Genomic DNA, 18434 nt, shown 5'->3' on the forward strand with positions numbered 1-18434 from the left:
CCATCATTGGCACCAAGGCAGAAGCGACTCTCATCGCTGAAGACGACACGTCTCCATTCGTCCCTCCATTCACGCCTGTCGCGACACCACTGGAGGCGGGCTGCACGATGTTGGGGCGTGAGCGGAAGACGGCCTAACGGTGTGCGGGACCGTAGCCCAGCTTCATGGAGACGGTTGCGAATGGTCCTCGCCGATACCCCAGGAGCAACAGTGTCCCTAATTTGCTGGGAAGTGGCAGTGCGGTCCCCTACGGCACTGCGTAGGATCCTACGGTCTTGGCGTGCATCCGTGCGTCGCTGCGGTCCGGTCCCAGGTCGACGGGCACGTGCACCTTCCGCCGACCACTGGCGACAACATCGATGTACTGTGGAGACCTCACGCCCCACGTGTTGAGCAATTCGGCGGTACGTCCACACGGCCTCCCGCATGCCCACTATACGCCCTCGCTCAAAGTCCGTCAACTGCACATACGGTTCACGTCCACGCTGTCGCGGCATGCTACCAGTGTTAAAGACTGCGATGGAGCTCCGTATGCCACGGCAAACTGGCTGACACTGACGGCGGCGGTGCACAAATGCTGCGCAGCTAGCGCCATTCGACGGCCAACACCGCGGTTCCTGGTGTGTCCGCTGTGCCGTGCGTGTGATCATTGCTTGTACAGCCCTCTCGCAGTGTCCGGAGCAAGTATGGTGGGTCTGACACACCGGTGTCAATGTGTTCTTTTTCCCATTTCCAGGAGTGTAGAAGGCATTTACCAGAGGCACGTTCTGTCTCTACTTGTTTTGATGGCCAGTATACAGGAACACGCAACTCAGATTCCACCAGAACAGCTGCGGCCAACTGCTGATCGTGTCGTTTTACGGATGCGACACCTCGTCGACGTCTCAAGTGCTCATATTGAACAAGTAGTGTAAGCGGCGGTTAACAATAAAATCAACATTCTGCCATTCTCACTTCTTTGACCTTTTCTGCCCCCGTCCCTTTCCAATCCATTACATATTGAAACATTTCTATATGTTTTTCTTACATTCACAGGGCCACATTTATATCTGGTGGTACAAATTGTGTATTTTCCAGCGTAGATCGGTTCCACATTAATGCATCAGTGTATCTATCAAGTTTCGCTAAAATACGATAATTACAACGCACACTGAACATTTGTGAGTAGCTGCACTTTAATTATAACGGCCCGGTATTAAATGATACGTTTAATCAGCGAGTAGCAGGAGACTTCTTAGAAGATAACCAATTTTTTAATAATGACCTCTAGCAGAATTTTCTCCTGTGTACAGCCTGAAGTAGAATAACAGCTGTGCGGCGACCTTAACACTCCATCGCTTGGGTAGAAGGCATCTTGCAGACCAGGCAGTGGGAAATCGCAACAGCGTACAAGTCTCTGGGTTGTGCTCCGGAAACTGTTCTAGCAAATCCATATGTATGTCAGGTGTTACCAACTTTTTGGACAAAAAAAGAAAAGGCCAATGACTCTGTTGTGCATTAAACCTTACAACACATTCATTTTATGGGAATCCCTAAAGTGATTGAAAAGACAACATGCATACTCTCCGTATCCTGTATTCTCACACTGTGCTTGTTCACTTTACTTGTATGTGAAATGTAGCCTCGTCTGAAAAACAAATTCGTTAATAATACTGACTGCTAGTGTCGATTCGTGTCACTATCAGAGCCACCGAAGTCTTTGGACAAGTTCTGTCATCTGGTTGCAAAGCCTATCCCATCTGGATTTTATATGTAGAGTTCTTCGCACTGTGGTCCTAAGAAATCTCTAGTTCACGAGATGCACATCGACTACCTTTAGAAGGACGTCTGTCACACAGCTGCGAAACTTGGTTCACTCATCGTATCCCCTCTGTTCGCGAAAGATCCAATACACCGCCGCTCTGTTTAAACTTTATGTGCCACGCATCCATACTCCTTGTGCCAGGTGCTCTGCCGGCCGGGGTGGCCGAGTGGTTCTAGGCGCTACAGTCTGGAGCCGCGCGACCGCTACGGTCGCAGGTTCGAATCCTGCCTCGGGCATGGATGTGTGTCATGTCCGTAGGTTAGTTAGGTTTAAGCAGTTCTAAGTTCTAGGGGACTGATGACTTTAGAAGTTAAGTCCCATAGTGCTCAGAGCCATTTGAACCATTTTGTCAGGTGGTTTGGTTCCATACTGTCCCGTGATACCACAGCTCACATTGCGACTTCCCCTCGAGTGGCACTTTTTCTGCAACAACGGCGACTGTAGTGCTCTCGCCCCGCAAACAAATTTGGTGATTTACTGTTTCGTTTCTCACAAATCAGAGATTCGTGAAATAAAATAGGCTCACCTTGTACGTTGGTGATTATGACTATGCCACAATGTCGATGTGTTCTACCTAAGGTGCACGAAACTCTGTGAGATGATATACCATATACAGGCACAATACCCATCAAAATTCTTTGCAGAAACGTTCTCAGAGGCGTTCTGAAGTGCATACCATACATTTTGTAAAAATCCATACACATACTCACAGTACTATGAATGGGAGGGCTATCAAACATTATGTTTGATTCCACAGTATTCCACTTGATGTGTGCTTTAACTGTTTTAGGGTAGTCTAGTAGCACAGGAACTGTTTGATTGGTGAATAATACGCCTCATTCGTTGTGTGAAATTATTAGTCTCAGTTTACGTTGAACCCTCGATCTATGCATTTACATTGTAAGTCATACAAAATAACAGTACCTTAATAGAACAGGTATGCCATGGTATTGATAGCGGCAACAGTTGATGCGCTGTGGTATAGGATAGTCCCAAGTCCCTGCTGAAAGTGTTTCGTAGTGTTGCTGCGTTTTAGGCGGTCTATTTACATTTATTCTCTGTGCGAGGTTTCTGAATATATGCATTGAGAATACTAGAATTAGATGGAACAAACAAGGTTCTCACATTAATTTATTGATCCTCTATAGTTTTTTATGGAGGCAGGTTATCGATAAAGTTTCTCTGCGTGCAATGTGAAGTGGAATAAGCATGGCCGTCAGACGCTGCATCCAGTATGCCCTCATATAACATGGCATGTACCGGCGGCATCTCTCTCAGGTTCAAAGAGCCGTCGCGTGACGCATGTTAAAACACTACCGCTACATATGAGGCAAGTGCACGTCAATGATGCGTTTTTTGGGCTCCGGTATTTGAATAAAGTAGCAAAATTTGTAGAAGTCAAATTGTTAAATGAATTTAGTTCTTTTGCCATTGAGCAATAGAGCAACGGTCATTGCTGATGGTGGCGCGCATTCTTCCGACTGCATCTCATGCGCATCTAAATAGAATGCAACGATTTCAGAATAAAATTGGCTCCCGAAACTTTTACCATTTACGAGCCGCAGTAATTTAACACGACCCTCACTTTTCTGAGCAGCAAATTCAAAGTTCGGAGACAGTGGCCAGATCATACGTAATTTGCGCTTGTACAACATAATAGCAAGTCACTGTTAAATGATCCGCAAATAGACTCAAGGACGCGTTTTGCTTATAGCAAAATGAAATCAATGGCTGAATGCGAATTGTATTTGGCACATTGCGTCTCTCTGCAATGACCTGCTGAGCTTCCGGTTGGAACTATTTTTTTCTGAAACAAATATTACAAAATCATAATTCATGTACAACTTAATAATTGCGAGGAGTGCTTTTAGCTATAAAAGGTAACAAATATGTAAACATAATTAATTATAAATCAAAGGTATATCTACTACAGAGACACTTCTGCTTAGTTAGATGAAGTCAAGAGAAGTGGGGAGATTCAACTTGCTTTTTTATAAAACACATGAGAATAGAATTTCTCCGATTCGTTTCAGCGACAAGCTGTTTTTTTTTATATTGTTGATGTAAATGTACAGTCCATACGCGTTTTTTTGCATTTCTCATAGGCAGCTTGAAATATTTTTTTTAATAAAAGAGCTCACATTCGCATAAGAAAAATACTTTGAAATAATTCATCCACAAAAAGAGACATTCTTCGCTTAATGCTTCAATGTTAAAGCCAGGACGTTGACGCAATCGTGATCACGCACACAACAGCTGATACGCGTCAAGTCCTGACACTTGTTTACCTCTGCTTCTCATAGATCACAGGCCTCGAATGGAGAGCAAATGCCAGCCGTTGTGGCCGAACGGTTCTAGGCGCTTCAATCTGGAATCGCGCGACCGCTGCGGTCGCAGGTTCGAAGCCTGCCTCGGGCATGGATGTGTGTGATGTCCTTAGGTTAGTTAGGTTTAAGTAGTTCTAAGTTCTAGGGGACTGATGACCTCATATGTTAAGTCCTATAGTGCTCAGAACCATTTGAACCACTTTTCTTTTGGAGACCAAATGATGACATCGATGTCAGTGCGAAGCTGGCATAACACATGTGTAACGCCAGTATAATGCTGGTGCGATCCCGTCTGATCGTTCAGATCATTTTGATAATTGGAATAATTTATTATAAGGGCAGAATTCAATACAAAATGGATCAAAGGGGTCCGCCCAGAGCAGAGCAGAGAACCTGAATGATTCCTATTTGACCAGAGCAAAATGGGGCCGGGATGGAGCTTGATTCCCATTGTACAACCTCCATCTCTCCTACCTCAGTGACCTCGGCACATGTCTTCAGTGGCTTTTAATATGACACTGGCCAAAAGGTGCTAATGGATGCTGAGTCAGAGTTTTTTTGCCAGAACGTATACTGCACCTCTACAACTGGGGTCATCATAAACTGAGTGGTACTAAGTGAAACAAGAAAATCTTGGTAGTGGTACGGTTAAAGTCAGTTAATTGTTCATTCAGAGGTCATAAGACATTTCTATTCTTCTCCCTTACAATTTATAAAGTGATACTTTCCTTATGGGATCTATGGAATATTGTGAATGAATTAATGTTATCTGTAAATAGCTGCATTGCAAATTATGTCTTTCTTCTTTCTTCTTTGTTGCAGTTAGTTCAGAATCAGAATTCCAGAGTAATTTCTTTTTCCCCATTTCTTACACCTTGCACATTGTTTCACCGCAAATAATTTACAGGTCATGGCAGCATGAGAGTGGGACATCTTCTGCAGCTAATGCAAGAAGCTGCGGAAACGGACCACTTCGAGCGAGCCCGGCGAACTTACGTGAGGGAGCTTACCTGCTCGTAAGCCAAATACCAAGATACTTTCGGAAGACTCCGAGTGGTTACCACATAGCTCGGCACAGCAGACACTGGAGTGTCGTGACATCGTCGGCGCAGCAGAAAAGTAGAGCTGCAGTGGCGTAGGTAAGCTGATTGCTTCGCATCCGAGCCATGGTCCAGTTATGGCTTGTTGTTGTGGTCTTCAGTCCTGAGACTGGTTTGTGCAGCTCTCCATGCTACTCTATCTGTGTAAGCTTCTTCATCTCCCAGTACCTGCTGCAACTTTTGGTCTCTCTCTTCGATTTTTACCCTCCACGCTGCCCTCCAATACTAAATTGGGGATCCCTTGATGCCTCAGCACATGTCCTACCAACCGATCCCTTCTTGTAGTCAAGTTGTGTCACATACTTCTCTTCTACCCAATCCTATTCAGTACCTCCTCATTAGTTACATGATCTACTCATGTAATCTTCAGCATTCTTCTGTAGCACCACATTTCGAAAGCTTCTATTCTCTTCTTGTCCATATTAGTTTTCGTCCATGTTTCACTTCCATACACGGCTACGCTCCATACAAATACTTTCAGAAACGACTTCCTGACACTTAAATCTATACTCGATGTTAACAAATTTCTCTTCTTCAGAGACGCTTTTCTTGTCATTGCCAGTCTACATTTTATATCTTCTCTACTTCGACCATCATCAGTTATTTTGCTAATACTAAAACTCCTTTACTACTTTAAGTGTCTCATTATATAATCTAATTCCCTCAGAATCACCCGACTTAATTCGACTACATTCGATTATCCTCGTTTTGCTTTTGTTGATGTTCATCTTATACCTTCCTTTCAAGACACTGTCCATTTCGTTCAACAGCTCTTCCAAGTCCTTTGCTGTTTCTGTCAGAATTACAACGTCATCAGGGAACCTCAAAGTTTTTATTTCTTCTCCATGGATTTTTATACCTACTCCGAATTTTTCTTTTGTTTCCTTCAGTGCTTGCTCAATATACATATTGAATAACATCGGGGATAGGCTACAACCCTGTCTCACTCCCTTCCCAACCACTACTTCCCTTTCATACCCCTCGACTCATATAACTGCCATCTGGTTTCTGTACAAGTTGTAAATAGCCTTTCGCTCCCTGTATTTTACCCCTGCCACCTTCAGAATTTGAAAGAGAGTATTCCAGTCAACATTGTCAAAAGCTTTCTCTAAGTCTACAAATGCTAGAAACGTAGGTTTGCCTTTCCTTAATCTAGCTTCTAAGATAAGTCGTAGGGTCAGTATTGCCTCACGTGTTCCAACATTTCTACGGAATCCAAACTGATCTTCCCCTAGGTCGGCTTCTACTAGTTTTTCCATTCGTCTGTAAAGAATTCGCATTAGTATTTTGCAGCCGTGACTTATTAAACTGATAGTTCGGTAATTTTCACATCTGTCAACACCTGCTTTCTTTGGGATTGGAATTATTATATTCTTCTTGAAGTCTGAGGGTATTTCGCCTGTCTCATACATCTTGCTCACCAGATGGTAGAGTTTTGTCAGGACTGGCTCTCCCATGGCCGTCAGTAGTTCCAATGGAATGTTGTCTACTCCCGGGGCCTTGTTTCGACTCAGGTCTTTCAGTGCTCTGCCAAACTCTTCACGCAGTATCATATCTCCCATTTCATCTTCATCTACATCCTCTTCCATTTCCATAATATTGTCCTCAAGTACATCGCCCTTGTATAGACCCTCTATATAATCTTTCTGCTTTCCCTTCTTTGCTTGGAACTGGGTTTCCGTCTGAGCTCTTAATATTCATACAAGTTGTTCTCTTTTCTCCAAAGGTCTCTTTAATTTTCCTGTAGGCAGTATCTATCTTACTCCTAGTGAGATAAGCCTCTACATCCTTACATTTATCCTCTAGCCATCCCTGCTTAGCCATTTTGCGCTTCCTGTCGATCTCATTTTTGAGACGTTTGTATTCCTTTTTGCCTGCTTCATTTACTGCGTTTTTATATTTTCTCCTTTCATCAATTAAATTCAAGATTTCTACTAGCCCTCGTCTTTTTACCTACTTGATCCTCTGCTGCCTTCACTACTTCACCTCTCAAAGCTACCCATTCTTCTTCTACTGTATTTCTTTCCCCCATTCCTGCCATTTGTTCCCTTACGCTCTCCCTGAAACTCTGTACAACCTCTGGTTTAGTCAGTTTATCCAGATACCATCTCTTTAAATTCCCAACTTTTTGCAGTTTCTTCACTTTTAATCTACAGTTCATAACCAATAGATTGTGGTCAGAGTCCACATCTGCCCTGGAAATGTCTTACAATTTAAAACCTGGTTCCTAAATCTCTGTCTTACCATTATATAATCTATCTGAAACCTGTCAGTGTCTCCAGGCTTCTTCCATGTATACAACCTTCTTCCATGATTCTTGAACCAAGTGTTAGCTATGATTAAGTTGTGCTCTGTGGAAAATTCTACCAGGCGGCTTCCTCTTTCATTTCTTACCCCCAATCCATATTCACCTACTACGTTTCCTTCTCTCCCTTTTCCTACTACCGAATTCCAGTCACCCATGACTATTAAATTTTCGTCTCCCTTCACTATCTGAATAATTTCTTTTATTTCGTCATACATTTCTTCAATTTCTTCGTCATCTGCAGAGCTATTTGGCACATAAACTTGTACTACTGTAGTAGGCGTGGGCTTCGTGCCTATCTTGGCCACAATAATGCGTTCACTATGCTGTATGTAGTAGCTTACCCGCATTCCTATTTTTTTATTCATTATTAAACCTACTCCTGCATTATCCCTATTTGACTTTGTATTTGTAACCCTGTATTCGCCTGACCAGAAGTCTTGCTCCTCCTGCCACCGAACTTCACTAATTTCCACTATATCTAACTTTAACCTATCCATTTCCCTTTTTAAATTTTCTAACCTACCTGCCCGATTAATGGATTTGACATTCCACGCTCCGATCCGTAGAACGCCAGTTTTCTTTCTCCTGATAACGGCGTCCTCTTGAGTAGTCCCCGCCCGGAGATCCGAATGGGGGACTATTTTACTTCCGGAATATACGTGAAATTAGAAGGAAGGTCAGCGTTGGCCGTAATATTGATGGTTTACTGATAGCAAAATCGATTTTCAATCACATAGTGATCAGCTTCAGTGCTGTGGTGTACAAATTAATCTCATAGGCACTGGTATCAAATTATGATCAGTAACCAAAGCTAGCAAACTATCACCCTAACTCTATTATGATCGTTTCTTAGCTTTGGTTACTGATTATAACTTGATACCAGTGCCTATGAGTTTAACTTGTACACCACAGCACTGAAGATGATCACTATGTGATTGAAAATCGATTTTGCTATCAATAAACCATCAATATTACGCACAACGTTGACCTTCCTTCAAATTTTTAAACATGCTGTAGGTAACAAGTAATTATAGGTGGACCATTTTCAGTCTAGTACTTCTTTCACAAAGTCCAAAAGCTCTTTCTCTGGACATTAGAGGACTTTATGTTAATGAAGGTTAGTTTCAAACTTACGATTTCTTTTAAATTCATCGTGTACTCACCTCCGGACTACTGTGTGCACATGTCTACTTTTATTGCAACAGCATGACTAGTAGTCAGTCATAATATATAAAATGTAAATATAGCTCGTCATAAAAGAAAACGATGTCCTGTAGGAAACTGGGTACAGGAGAATAACAAGGAGAAAACGACATAGTTTATGAGAGGAAACCTCTGTTAACCTTGCAAGCATTATCAAAATATCTAACAAATCTGCTGTGTCAGAACAATATTGATTCTAAAAACATTACAAAATGTATTCGAATGAAAATAAATTCGCGTTACATACGTATATTAAGTTAATGATGTTTGTTCTGTACAGCAAAAACATAAAAGTACGTGTATCTGCACATTTCATGTGACGAATTATTAAGCTGAGACCTGAGGACCATCGGGCTGCACATAAATTCACGAACAATGTCGCCACAACACTGGTACGACGTGACTGCCAAACGTCAGACGAGTTGCATTTTACAGGTGATGGCGTGTCAAATGCGCAGTTAAAATCGATCTCTGCGCTAATTTAGTAGCTGAGCTTATGGACATTCACGTCCTTAAAGTGCCCATTGTCACATCTACCTCCTGGTTTAAAGTTCGTCTCAATTAACGCGTTACTAGCGAGACATATGTAGATCACGCGTCTTCCGGTGATGTATGCAGGGCAATACTAACAGTTAGCACAATCTACGGCCTAGTCCTGATATCTGCAAGGTGATACGGTGTACGGCGGAGACTTCTGCCGATGATCAGAGTAGGGTCGAGGAGATGCTTGGCTTCCTTTCATACGTGCGCCTTCTTCTTTCGTTTTCTTATTTCAGTCACAGCAAGTTCCAGGGTCCACGGTATTACACACAGCAGGCCAAGGACCGTAAGAACCCAGATACTTGAACTAAAGCTGCCAGTCAAATCCTTTAGTTTACCTGAAAAACAGAAACGGATGTGTATTAATGTGCTGATGCCTGTGAATTGTAGTACGGAATTTAACATTTAAATTACAAGTTTTACACGCTCGAAAGGCTTAAATTTGCTGTGACAAAATATGTTATAAACTATTTTGATTTGATTATTGATTGAACTATAAAAACAGCAAGAAAATTATTGAAATAACATTACATTACTTCCTGTAATAAAACTAATATGTAATTGTAACGCTCAATCTAAAATGGGTTTTTCTCTTTTTTTCATTTGCTTTGCTCTGTACAGTTTAATACTATTTTTGCAATTCATTTCACGTAATGTGGCAAATGTAAAAAATTATGGTGAACTCAAAGATATATAGAGTGGACACTGCGCATGACGTCATTTTACTGAGACCAACATCTAAGTCACGTGACTCGGGGCACGAAGCCGATTATGTCATTACGCATTAATAGTGCACAACTTACGAAATTTTTTTACACATCAAATGTTGTGTTGCTGTGCATTTTCCTAGATGCAGAAGTGAAGACCTTCACATATGCTGAGATAAGTCTTTCTTTGTATCCTGTGCTTAGGTAAAGTGACGAAAATCTCAGTTGTTGAAGTGAATTATTTTAAAATACTTGCAGAGATATTTCCATAAGTTGAAACTCTGGATGTATGTTCGTCCGAGGATGTAAAACTTGGTGAAAGACTAAGCTTTTGAGATGACATATCATTCATATGTAGCTCACTACGCCAGTATAATCCATAACCCATTACCCTGTACTTTCCATAGCCACTTCAGTATTCCACAAAAATTTCACTTTTGACGATTTCGACAAGTTTCTGCTTAAGTCACTTCCACTGTTTTTAAGTCTATTTCAAACTATGTCACTGTGTTTGATGTGTTTCATCAAATTTCACAAGGAACTGAAACCTCACCTGTAAGATGTACTTCTTTGTGTCGTGAACCAAAACGTCAGGATCTTCTTGAAACGTAATTCAGTCAATAGCTGAATAATATAGTAGCGAATACAGAGGCTCATTAAAGTATACAACACATGCGTTTTCCATAATCTAAAGGCTAGCCATGGCATGGAAAGATGCTGATAAGTAGATGTTTAACATGTTGGTAAGTGAATGAGAGATTATTTATGTTATTGAAAAATCTAAAACGCACTTTTGCATTCAATAATTACGTCGTTGTTAGATACAACATAATATCACAGAATTTATACAAAAGTATTCTTGTTCAGAATATGATTCTACACAATAACGCCATATTAAAGAACCCTTGCATACATTTGAGGAATTGTTAATCCCCAAAACAAGTACCAAATGCAGAGTGAATTTAATGTAAAATAATGTGCATCGATGGAAGAAACTGTAAATTCCCTGAAAGTCTGTAATATTATTAATAATTGGAGGAAGTGTTAAGTAAATTACGACGCATGATAATTTATAAATTCATTCGTAAAGTGACAAACCAATTGTCACTTATTATCTGATAATTGAAAATATTATATTAATTATTAAAAAGATGCCATTACTATCAAGGCAGTAACCGCGAGGTCTGTCTTACTGTCTTCATGTTTGTTTCAGAATCTTTGAGAAGTATTTGAGTTTTCTTAGACATAGCAATAAACCACATTTATTTTCTATAAAAAGTGGGTGATTTTACAAAATTGCCGTACTGTGGATCAACAAATGTTTTTTTCCATGATAAGCAAAAATTCTATCGATTTAATGTGATAACGCTGGATAAAATTTAAGAATGAGAAAATACGCAATACTTAAATAACAAGATGTACACCCAAAAATATACGTGGTGCTAGTTCCCTTTCGCAGTTTCAACAGAAAATACACAATGTGTAGTATTTACTTGATTTCGATCTTTTGAATGTAGAAGTGATTAATATTTAGCAGCTAGCCATTAGATAGTATAACATGGTGTAGACATAAGAATAGAAGATCAAGAACAAAGTTCTCGAATTAGAAAGGATGTAAGACAGGGATACAGTCTTTCGCCCCTACTGTTGAATCTACACGTCTAAGAGGAAAAGCCAGAAATAAAAGAAAGTTTCAGGGATGGGATCAAAATTCAGGGAGAAAGGTTGTCAATGATAAGATGTGCTGATGTTATTCCTATCCTCAATGAAACTGAAAAAGTACAGAACATACTGAATGGAATAAACAGTCAAATGAGAACAGAATGTGGATTGAGCCTAAACCGAAGCAATACGAAAGCACCAGAAATAAGAGTAGCGACAAATGTAATATCTACGTTGGCGACCATGAAGCAAACGAAGTTAAGGAGTTTTGCTACCTTGAAATCAAAATAATATGTGGAGGACGAAGCAAGGAGGATATAAGATGTAGGCTAACACGGAGGGTGCCATTAATCAAAAGACGTCTACTAGTATCAAACTTAGGACTAACTTCAGGAAGAAATTTCTGAGAGTGTGCGTTTGGAGCACAGCATTCTGTGGGAAGTGAAGTGAATGATGAACTCCGGGAAAAGCGAAAAAGAGGAGAATCGAAGCATTTGAGATGTGGTACTATAGAAGAATGTTGAAAATTAAGTGGTCTGACAAGATATGGAACGTGGAGGTTCTTCACAGAATCGATGAAGAAAGGAATATATGGGAAACACTGACAAGAGGAGACAAGGGTGATAGACCATGTGTTAAGCCATCAAGGAAAACTTCCGTCGTATTTGAATCAGTTGTAGAGGGAAAGACTGTAGGAGAAGACAGGGATTGGAACACATCCAACAAAGGGAGCACGTGTAACTCTGAAATGAAGAATTTGGCACAAGACTGGTGATTAAAAAAAAGTAGATGATAGAGTATATCCTAAAGCTATAGATCTCTGGGCTAGATGGAGAGTCGATTAATCCGAAAAAAGCCTTATGTGCAACCCAAACACATATATCTACGTGTCGAAACGTCAGAGACTTTTAGGGAGGCCCTACAAATATTTACCTAGGAGAGGCCCGAAGACAACGTTCAGGAGCCCAGTGAAGACACTCTGCAGTCCGAAGGCAGCAGGGAAGCGATCTGGACTGCACACCTCTCCCAGGACCAGTGTGAAGACGCACAGGATAAAGCACTTGGAGTAGCCCAGCAATGCAGACAGCACCATAACGGACGTGTAATCCGCGAAGAAGATGTACACTGCAAACATAGGAATATTTACTTCCTTGACTTTATTTATTTATACGTCAAGTTCCATAGGACCAAATTGAGGAGCAAATCTCCAAAATCATGGAACATGTCAGTTCAAGAAATTACAATGTAAACATAATAACATAAAAATAAAATGTTTAAGAACCTGATACAAGTCAAGCCATTAGTTTAAGTAAACACAATCAACAGCACAACAAGAATCAGCTTAATTTTTCAAGGAACTCCTCGACATAACAGAAGGAGTGACCAATGAGGACACTCTTTAGCTTAGATTTGAAAGCGCGTGGCTTACTGCTAAGATTTTTGAATTCTTGTGGTAGCTTATTGAAAATGGATACAGCAGTATACTGCACACTTTTCTGCACAAGAATTAAGGAAGTCCGAGCTTAATGCAGGTTTGATTTCTGCCGAGTAGTAACTGAGTGAAAGCTGCTTATTCTTTGGAAAAAATCTGATGTTGTTTACAAGTAAAGACAGTGAATAATATATATATTATCAAATATAATGTGAAAATAACCAGACTAGTGAACGGGGATCGACAAGGCGTTCGCGAACTTACACCACTTATTGCCCGAACCGCCCGCGTCTGAGCCAAAAATATCCTTTTAGAATGGGAAGCGCTACCCGAAAATACAGGCTGTTACAAAAAGGTACGGCTAAACTTTCAGGAAACATTCCTCACACACAAATAAAGAAGAGATTTTATGTGGACATGTGTCCGGAAACGCTTAATTTCCATGTTAGAGCTCATTTTAGTTTCGTCAGTATGTACTGTACTTCCTCGATTCACCGCCATGATTTCATGCGGGATACTCTACCTGTGCTGCTGGAACATGTGCCTTTACAAGTACGACACAATATGTGGTTCATGCACGATGGAGCTCCTGCACATTTCAGTCGAAGTGTTCGTGCGCTTCTCAACAACAGATTCGGTGACAGATGGATTGGTAGAAGCGGACCAATTCCATGGCCTCCACGCTCTCCTGACCTCAATCCTCTTGACTTTCATTTTATGGGGGCATTTGAAAGCTCTTGTCTGCGCAACCCCGGTACCAAATGTAGAGACTCTTCGTGCTCGTATTGTGGACGGCTGTGATACAATACGCCATTCTCCAGGGCTGCATCAGCGCATCTGGGATTTCATGCGACGGAGGGTGGATGCATGTATCCTCGCTAACGGAGGACATTTTGAACATTTCCTGTAACAAAGTGTTTGAAGTCACGCTGGTACGTTCTGTTGCTGTGTGTTTCCATTCCATGATTAATGTGATTTGAAGAGAAGTAATAAAATGAGCTCTAACATGGAAAGTAAGCACTTCCAGACACATGTCCACACAACATATTTTCTTTCTTTGTGTGTGAGGAATGTTTCCTGAAAGTTTGGCCGTACCTTTTTGTAACACCCTGTATAATACCATACGACATAAGCGAATGAAAATAAGAAAAGTAGACTATTTATCGGGTCCAACGATCACTTACTTACCGTTCGAATAGTAAAAATGGCAGCATTAAGCCTTTGAAGAAGATCCTAAACATGGGCTTTACACGACATTTTGCTTCTATCTGAACACCTAGAAATCTGAACTGTTCAGTTTCACTAATCATATGACCATTCTGAGAAATTAAAACGTCAGGTTTTTTTGAATTAGATGTTAGAAACTGTAAAAACTAAGTCTTCCTGTGGTTTAGCTTATGTCATGACCTGCACTGTTTGAAACCGAGCCAATGTTCACACAACATCCGTGACTACCAAGCTAATGTCATCAGCAAACAGATATTTTTCTAGTTACCCATAATACTAGAGGGCATCTCATTTATATAAATAAGAAACAGGAGTGGCCCCAACACTGATCCCCAGGGCACCCCCCGATTTGACCGTACCCCACTCAGACCCCACATCACAGCCATTCTCAACACTGTGGATAATGACCTTTTGCTGTCTGTTGCTAAAGTAAGAGGCGAACCATCTGTGAGCTACTCCCTGTATTCCGTAATGGTCCAACTTCTGGAGCAATATTTTGTGATCAATACAATTAATGCCTTAGTTAAATCAAAAAATATGCCTAGCGTTCGAAACCTTTTGTTTAACCCATCCAGTGCCCACAGAGAAAAGAGAATATAGCATTTTCAGTAGTTAAACGACTTCTAAAGCCGAACTGTACATTTGATAGCAAATTGTGTGATATAAAATGTTCAGTTATCCGTATATAAACAGCCTTTTCAGTAACTTTAGCAGACACTAATGGCATAGAAATAGGTCTAAAATTCTCTAAATTATCCTTTTCTACCTTTTTATAAAGCGGCTTTACTACTGAGCACTTTAATCGTTCAGATCTATGTGATCGCCGTAAGCTTATTGACACCAGTGCTTACTAATTTAAGTTATATATTACAGCACTGAAGATGGTCACTAAGTGACCGAAAATCGATTTTGTGATAATAAACAAAAATATGCGACCAATGCTGTCTACCCTTCCAAGTATACCCATTATCTGGTCGTAGTGCACAGGACACTATGGAGTCGCCAATCAATAAGTAACAGAAACATTTTTACTACGAACTGACTTTATATCGTCGACCCTGTGCTGCTGAGCAGACACTTCCTTCATAACTGACTATATGGTTTTAATTTTATCTTGTGAATTAGCTATTCTATTTGCGTACCAAAGACTCTCTGCCTTCCTAATAACATTTTTAAGCACCTTACAGTACTGTTTGCATTGGGCTACTATAGCTTGATTGTGACTACTTCTAATTTGGTTACAGATAAGGTACTTTTACAAATGAATGCAATGAAATAAACATTTGTCTGTATGTGGTGCACATCCAAATAACTTTAATTTAAGAGCTTTGAGTCATCACCCTTCTGATTGGACTGATGTACCCAGGCACGAAATGGTTTCCTGTGCCAACCTCTTCATCTGAGTAGTACTTGCAACCAACGTCCTCAATTATTTGCTGTATATATTCCAATATGTGCCTTCCTCTACAGTTCTTACCCTCTACAGCTCTCTCTAGTACCAACGAATTTATTCCCTGATGAGTTAACTCAAGCCCTATCGTTTTGTTCTTTGTTCTTCTCAGTATTTTCTATATGTTCCTCTCGTCACAGATTCTGCAGTTAATCTCTTCATACCTTAAAAGTCTATCTAATTTTCAACTTCCTTCTATCCGTCACATCTCAAATGCTTTTATCCCCTTCTTTTTCGAATTTCACACTGTCTATGATTCAGTACCATACAGTGCTCGAAACGTACGTTCTTAGAAATTTCTTCCTCAAATTAATGCCTGTGATTTATACTAGCAAACTTGATTTATTCAGGAATGCCCTCATTGTCTATGTGTGTCCACCTTCCTTTGTCTGTTATGTGTCTTTTTTTTCAGGTTACCAGAATTCCTTCACTTTGTCTACTTTGTGTTTCTCATTGTTATTGTTAAGTTAACGCCAATCACATATCTGCTACTCCTCGTTATTTTCATCTTTCTTCGGATTACTGTCTATCAGTCTCCAGTGATCATTAGCTGTTTGCTCCATTAAGCAGTTCTTCTGCAGTGAGAATAGCAACGTCATCAACCAATCTTATCATTGATATCCTCTCACATGGAATCTGAATCTCACTCCTAAACCTTCGTTTATTTCCGTCATTGCATCTTCAGTCTACAGATCGAAGAGTTGAGACGAAAGACTACATGGATTTCTTAAACCCTTTCTAATCCGAGCACTTTGTTTTCCGCAACTAGTGTCCTGTGGTGATTCTTGTGCATATCATACACTACCCCTCTTTCCTCACAGTTTATACGTACCATTGCACCTTCTTACAGTGCTGAACGCTTTTCCTAAGTTGACAAATCCGATGAAAGTGTCTTGTTCTTAAATCTTGCTTCCATTATCAAGCACAACGTCATAACTCTACCTTCCATACTTTTACCTTTCCTACATCGAAAATAATCGTCATTTAACTTATTGTTAGTTTTCTTCTTCATTATTCTGTATATTATTCTTCTCAGCGCTGTCGACGCATTAGTTGTTAGTTGTGCGACAATCCTCGCACTTATCTGTCATTACTCTCTTTGTAACCGTGTATATACTTTTCCGAAAGTCTCATGACATGTCTCCAGGCTGATAGATGCTACAAACCAACATGAGTAGTCGTTTTGTTGCCACTTCTCCTACTTCGTTTTATCTCACAGCAAATCTTCCAAACCTCAGTTAAACCCTGAGTGTAAAACTGGATACTTCATGTCTTCGACACAAACTCCCAATTCTTCTACTGTTATGTCATCAGGCAATTCCTCCCCATCGCAGAGGCTTTCAAGGTACTTTTCCCACATATCTGTTCTCTCCTCTGGGTTTAATAGTGGATTCCCTCGTCCATTCTTAATTTTGACTTTTCGTTTCAATTCACGGAAGGCTGTTTTGACTTTTCTGTGTGCTTAACGACAATTGACTATTTCGTTTCCTATTTCTTCCAATTTTTCCTGCAGCCATTGCGCCTTGGGTTCCTTGCACTTCGTACAAATTTCACTACTAAGTGGTTTTTGAATTATATATTGCTGTATTCCTTTCTTTTCCTGGATATTTTTTAATTTCCTTCTTTCGTCCGTCTAGTTGATTTGTTAGATTATCCAAGGTTTCTAGCAGTTCTCTTCCTTGTACTGATATCTGTCTGTACACCTTCTACGACTGCCCTTTTCAGAGTGTCTATTCCTCTTCAACTGAATTACCCACTGTAATACTTGTTATAGCAGTTTCCGATCTACAGTCCTAGGGAATCTCAAATGTCCTTCATCATTCCTCAGTACTTCAGTATCCCACTTCATTACACTCTAATTCGTCCAAATAATTCTCTTAACTTCAGTCTACTCTTAATCGTTACTGTACAATGATTCCATTGTGTATGTGCTCTTTGGTACGCCTTACAATCCAATACTTTGTTTCTATGTCTCTGTTCCACAATGAGGGTATGCATCTGGAATCTTCCCGTGTCTCAAGGTCTTTTTCTAGTATGCCTCCTCCTCCAAAGAACACTACATTCGAGATTACTTGCCGAAATTTATTACGGAACTCGATTAGTCTATCTCCTCTCTCATTTCTGCTACCGAGCCCATGTTCTCACGTAACTTTTCTTGTATTCCCTCTCATGCCACTGCATTCCATTATTAGTTTATCATCTCCGTATGCATACTGAGTTACACTTTCAATATCCAGATATACTGTCTCTGGCTCTTCATCTTCTGCTTGTGACGTCGATATGCATACTTGAACTACTGTTGCTGGCGGTGGTTTGTCATCCATTCCGATAAGGATACTCCTACCACTGAACTATTCATAGCAAAACAGTGTCTGCCCTACCTTCCTGTTCTTGACAAATCCTACTCGCACTAAGCCGTTTTATGGTGGAGCAACCCATATCATTTTACTGACCTCTCTACTGTTTCTCAATTAAAGTTTCTTAAATGGTACTGGTTTCATGTTACTAAACAGTATTTAGCCCTAACCGTATTATCACAAACACAAAAACAGACAATGACTGGGCTGTAGAAAATGAACGAATATTTAACCTCGATCTCTTTCATCGTCACTGCGGCTACAATTAATATGGTTTACGACGAAAAACTCAATTCCATGTTCCCTCTGTACTTCGG

The 18434-nt window shown here is 40.5% G+C and overlaps 1 protein-coding gene across 1 annotated transcript in view; it reads right to left on the reverse strand.

Annotated features, from left to right (window-relative positions):
* Nucleotides 1-8932: 8932 nt before the first annotated feature.
* The window catches only part of LOC126252050 (monocarboxylate transporter 14-like), a 43809-nt gene continuing 34307 nt past the window's right edge, over nt 8933-18434 (reverse strand). Inside the window, exons 7-8 of the mRNA XM_049952846.1 lie at nt 12585-12776; nt 8933-9620 (exon numbers count right to left, since the gene is read on the reverse strand). Coding sequence (XP_049808803.1) covers nt 9481-9620; nt 12585-12776 — 332 coding nt within the window. The 3' untranslated portion in view covers nt 8933-9480. The remainder of the gene's footprint in view (nt 9621-12584; nt 12777-18434) is intronic.

The sequence above is a fragment of the Schistocerca nitens genome, chromosome 4 (assembly GCF_023898315.1).
Source record: "Schistocerca nitens isolate TAMUIC-IGC-003100 chromosome 4, iqSchNite1.1, whole genome shotgun sequence".
In the NCBI taxonomy this organism is placed as follows: Eukaryota; Metazoa; Arthropoda; class Insecta; order Orthoptera; family Acrididae; genus Schistocerca; species Schistocerca nitens.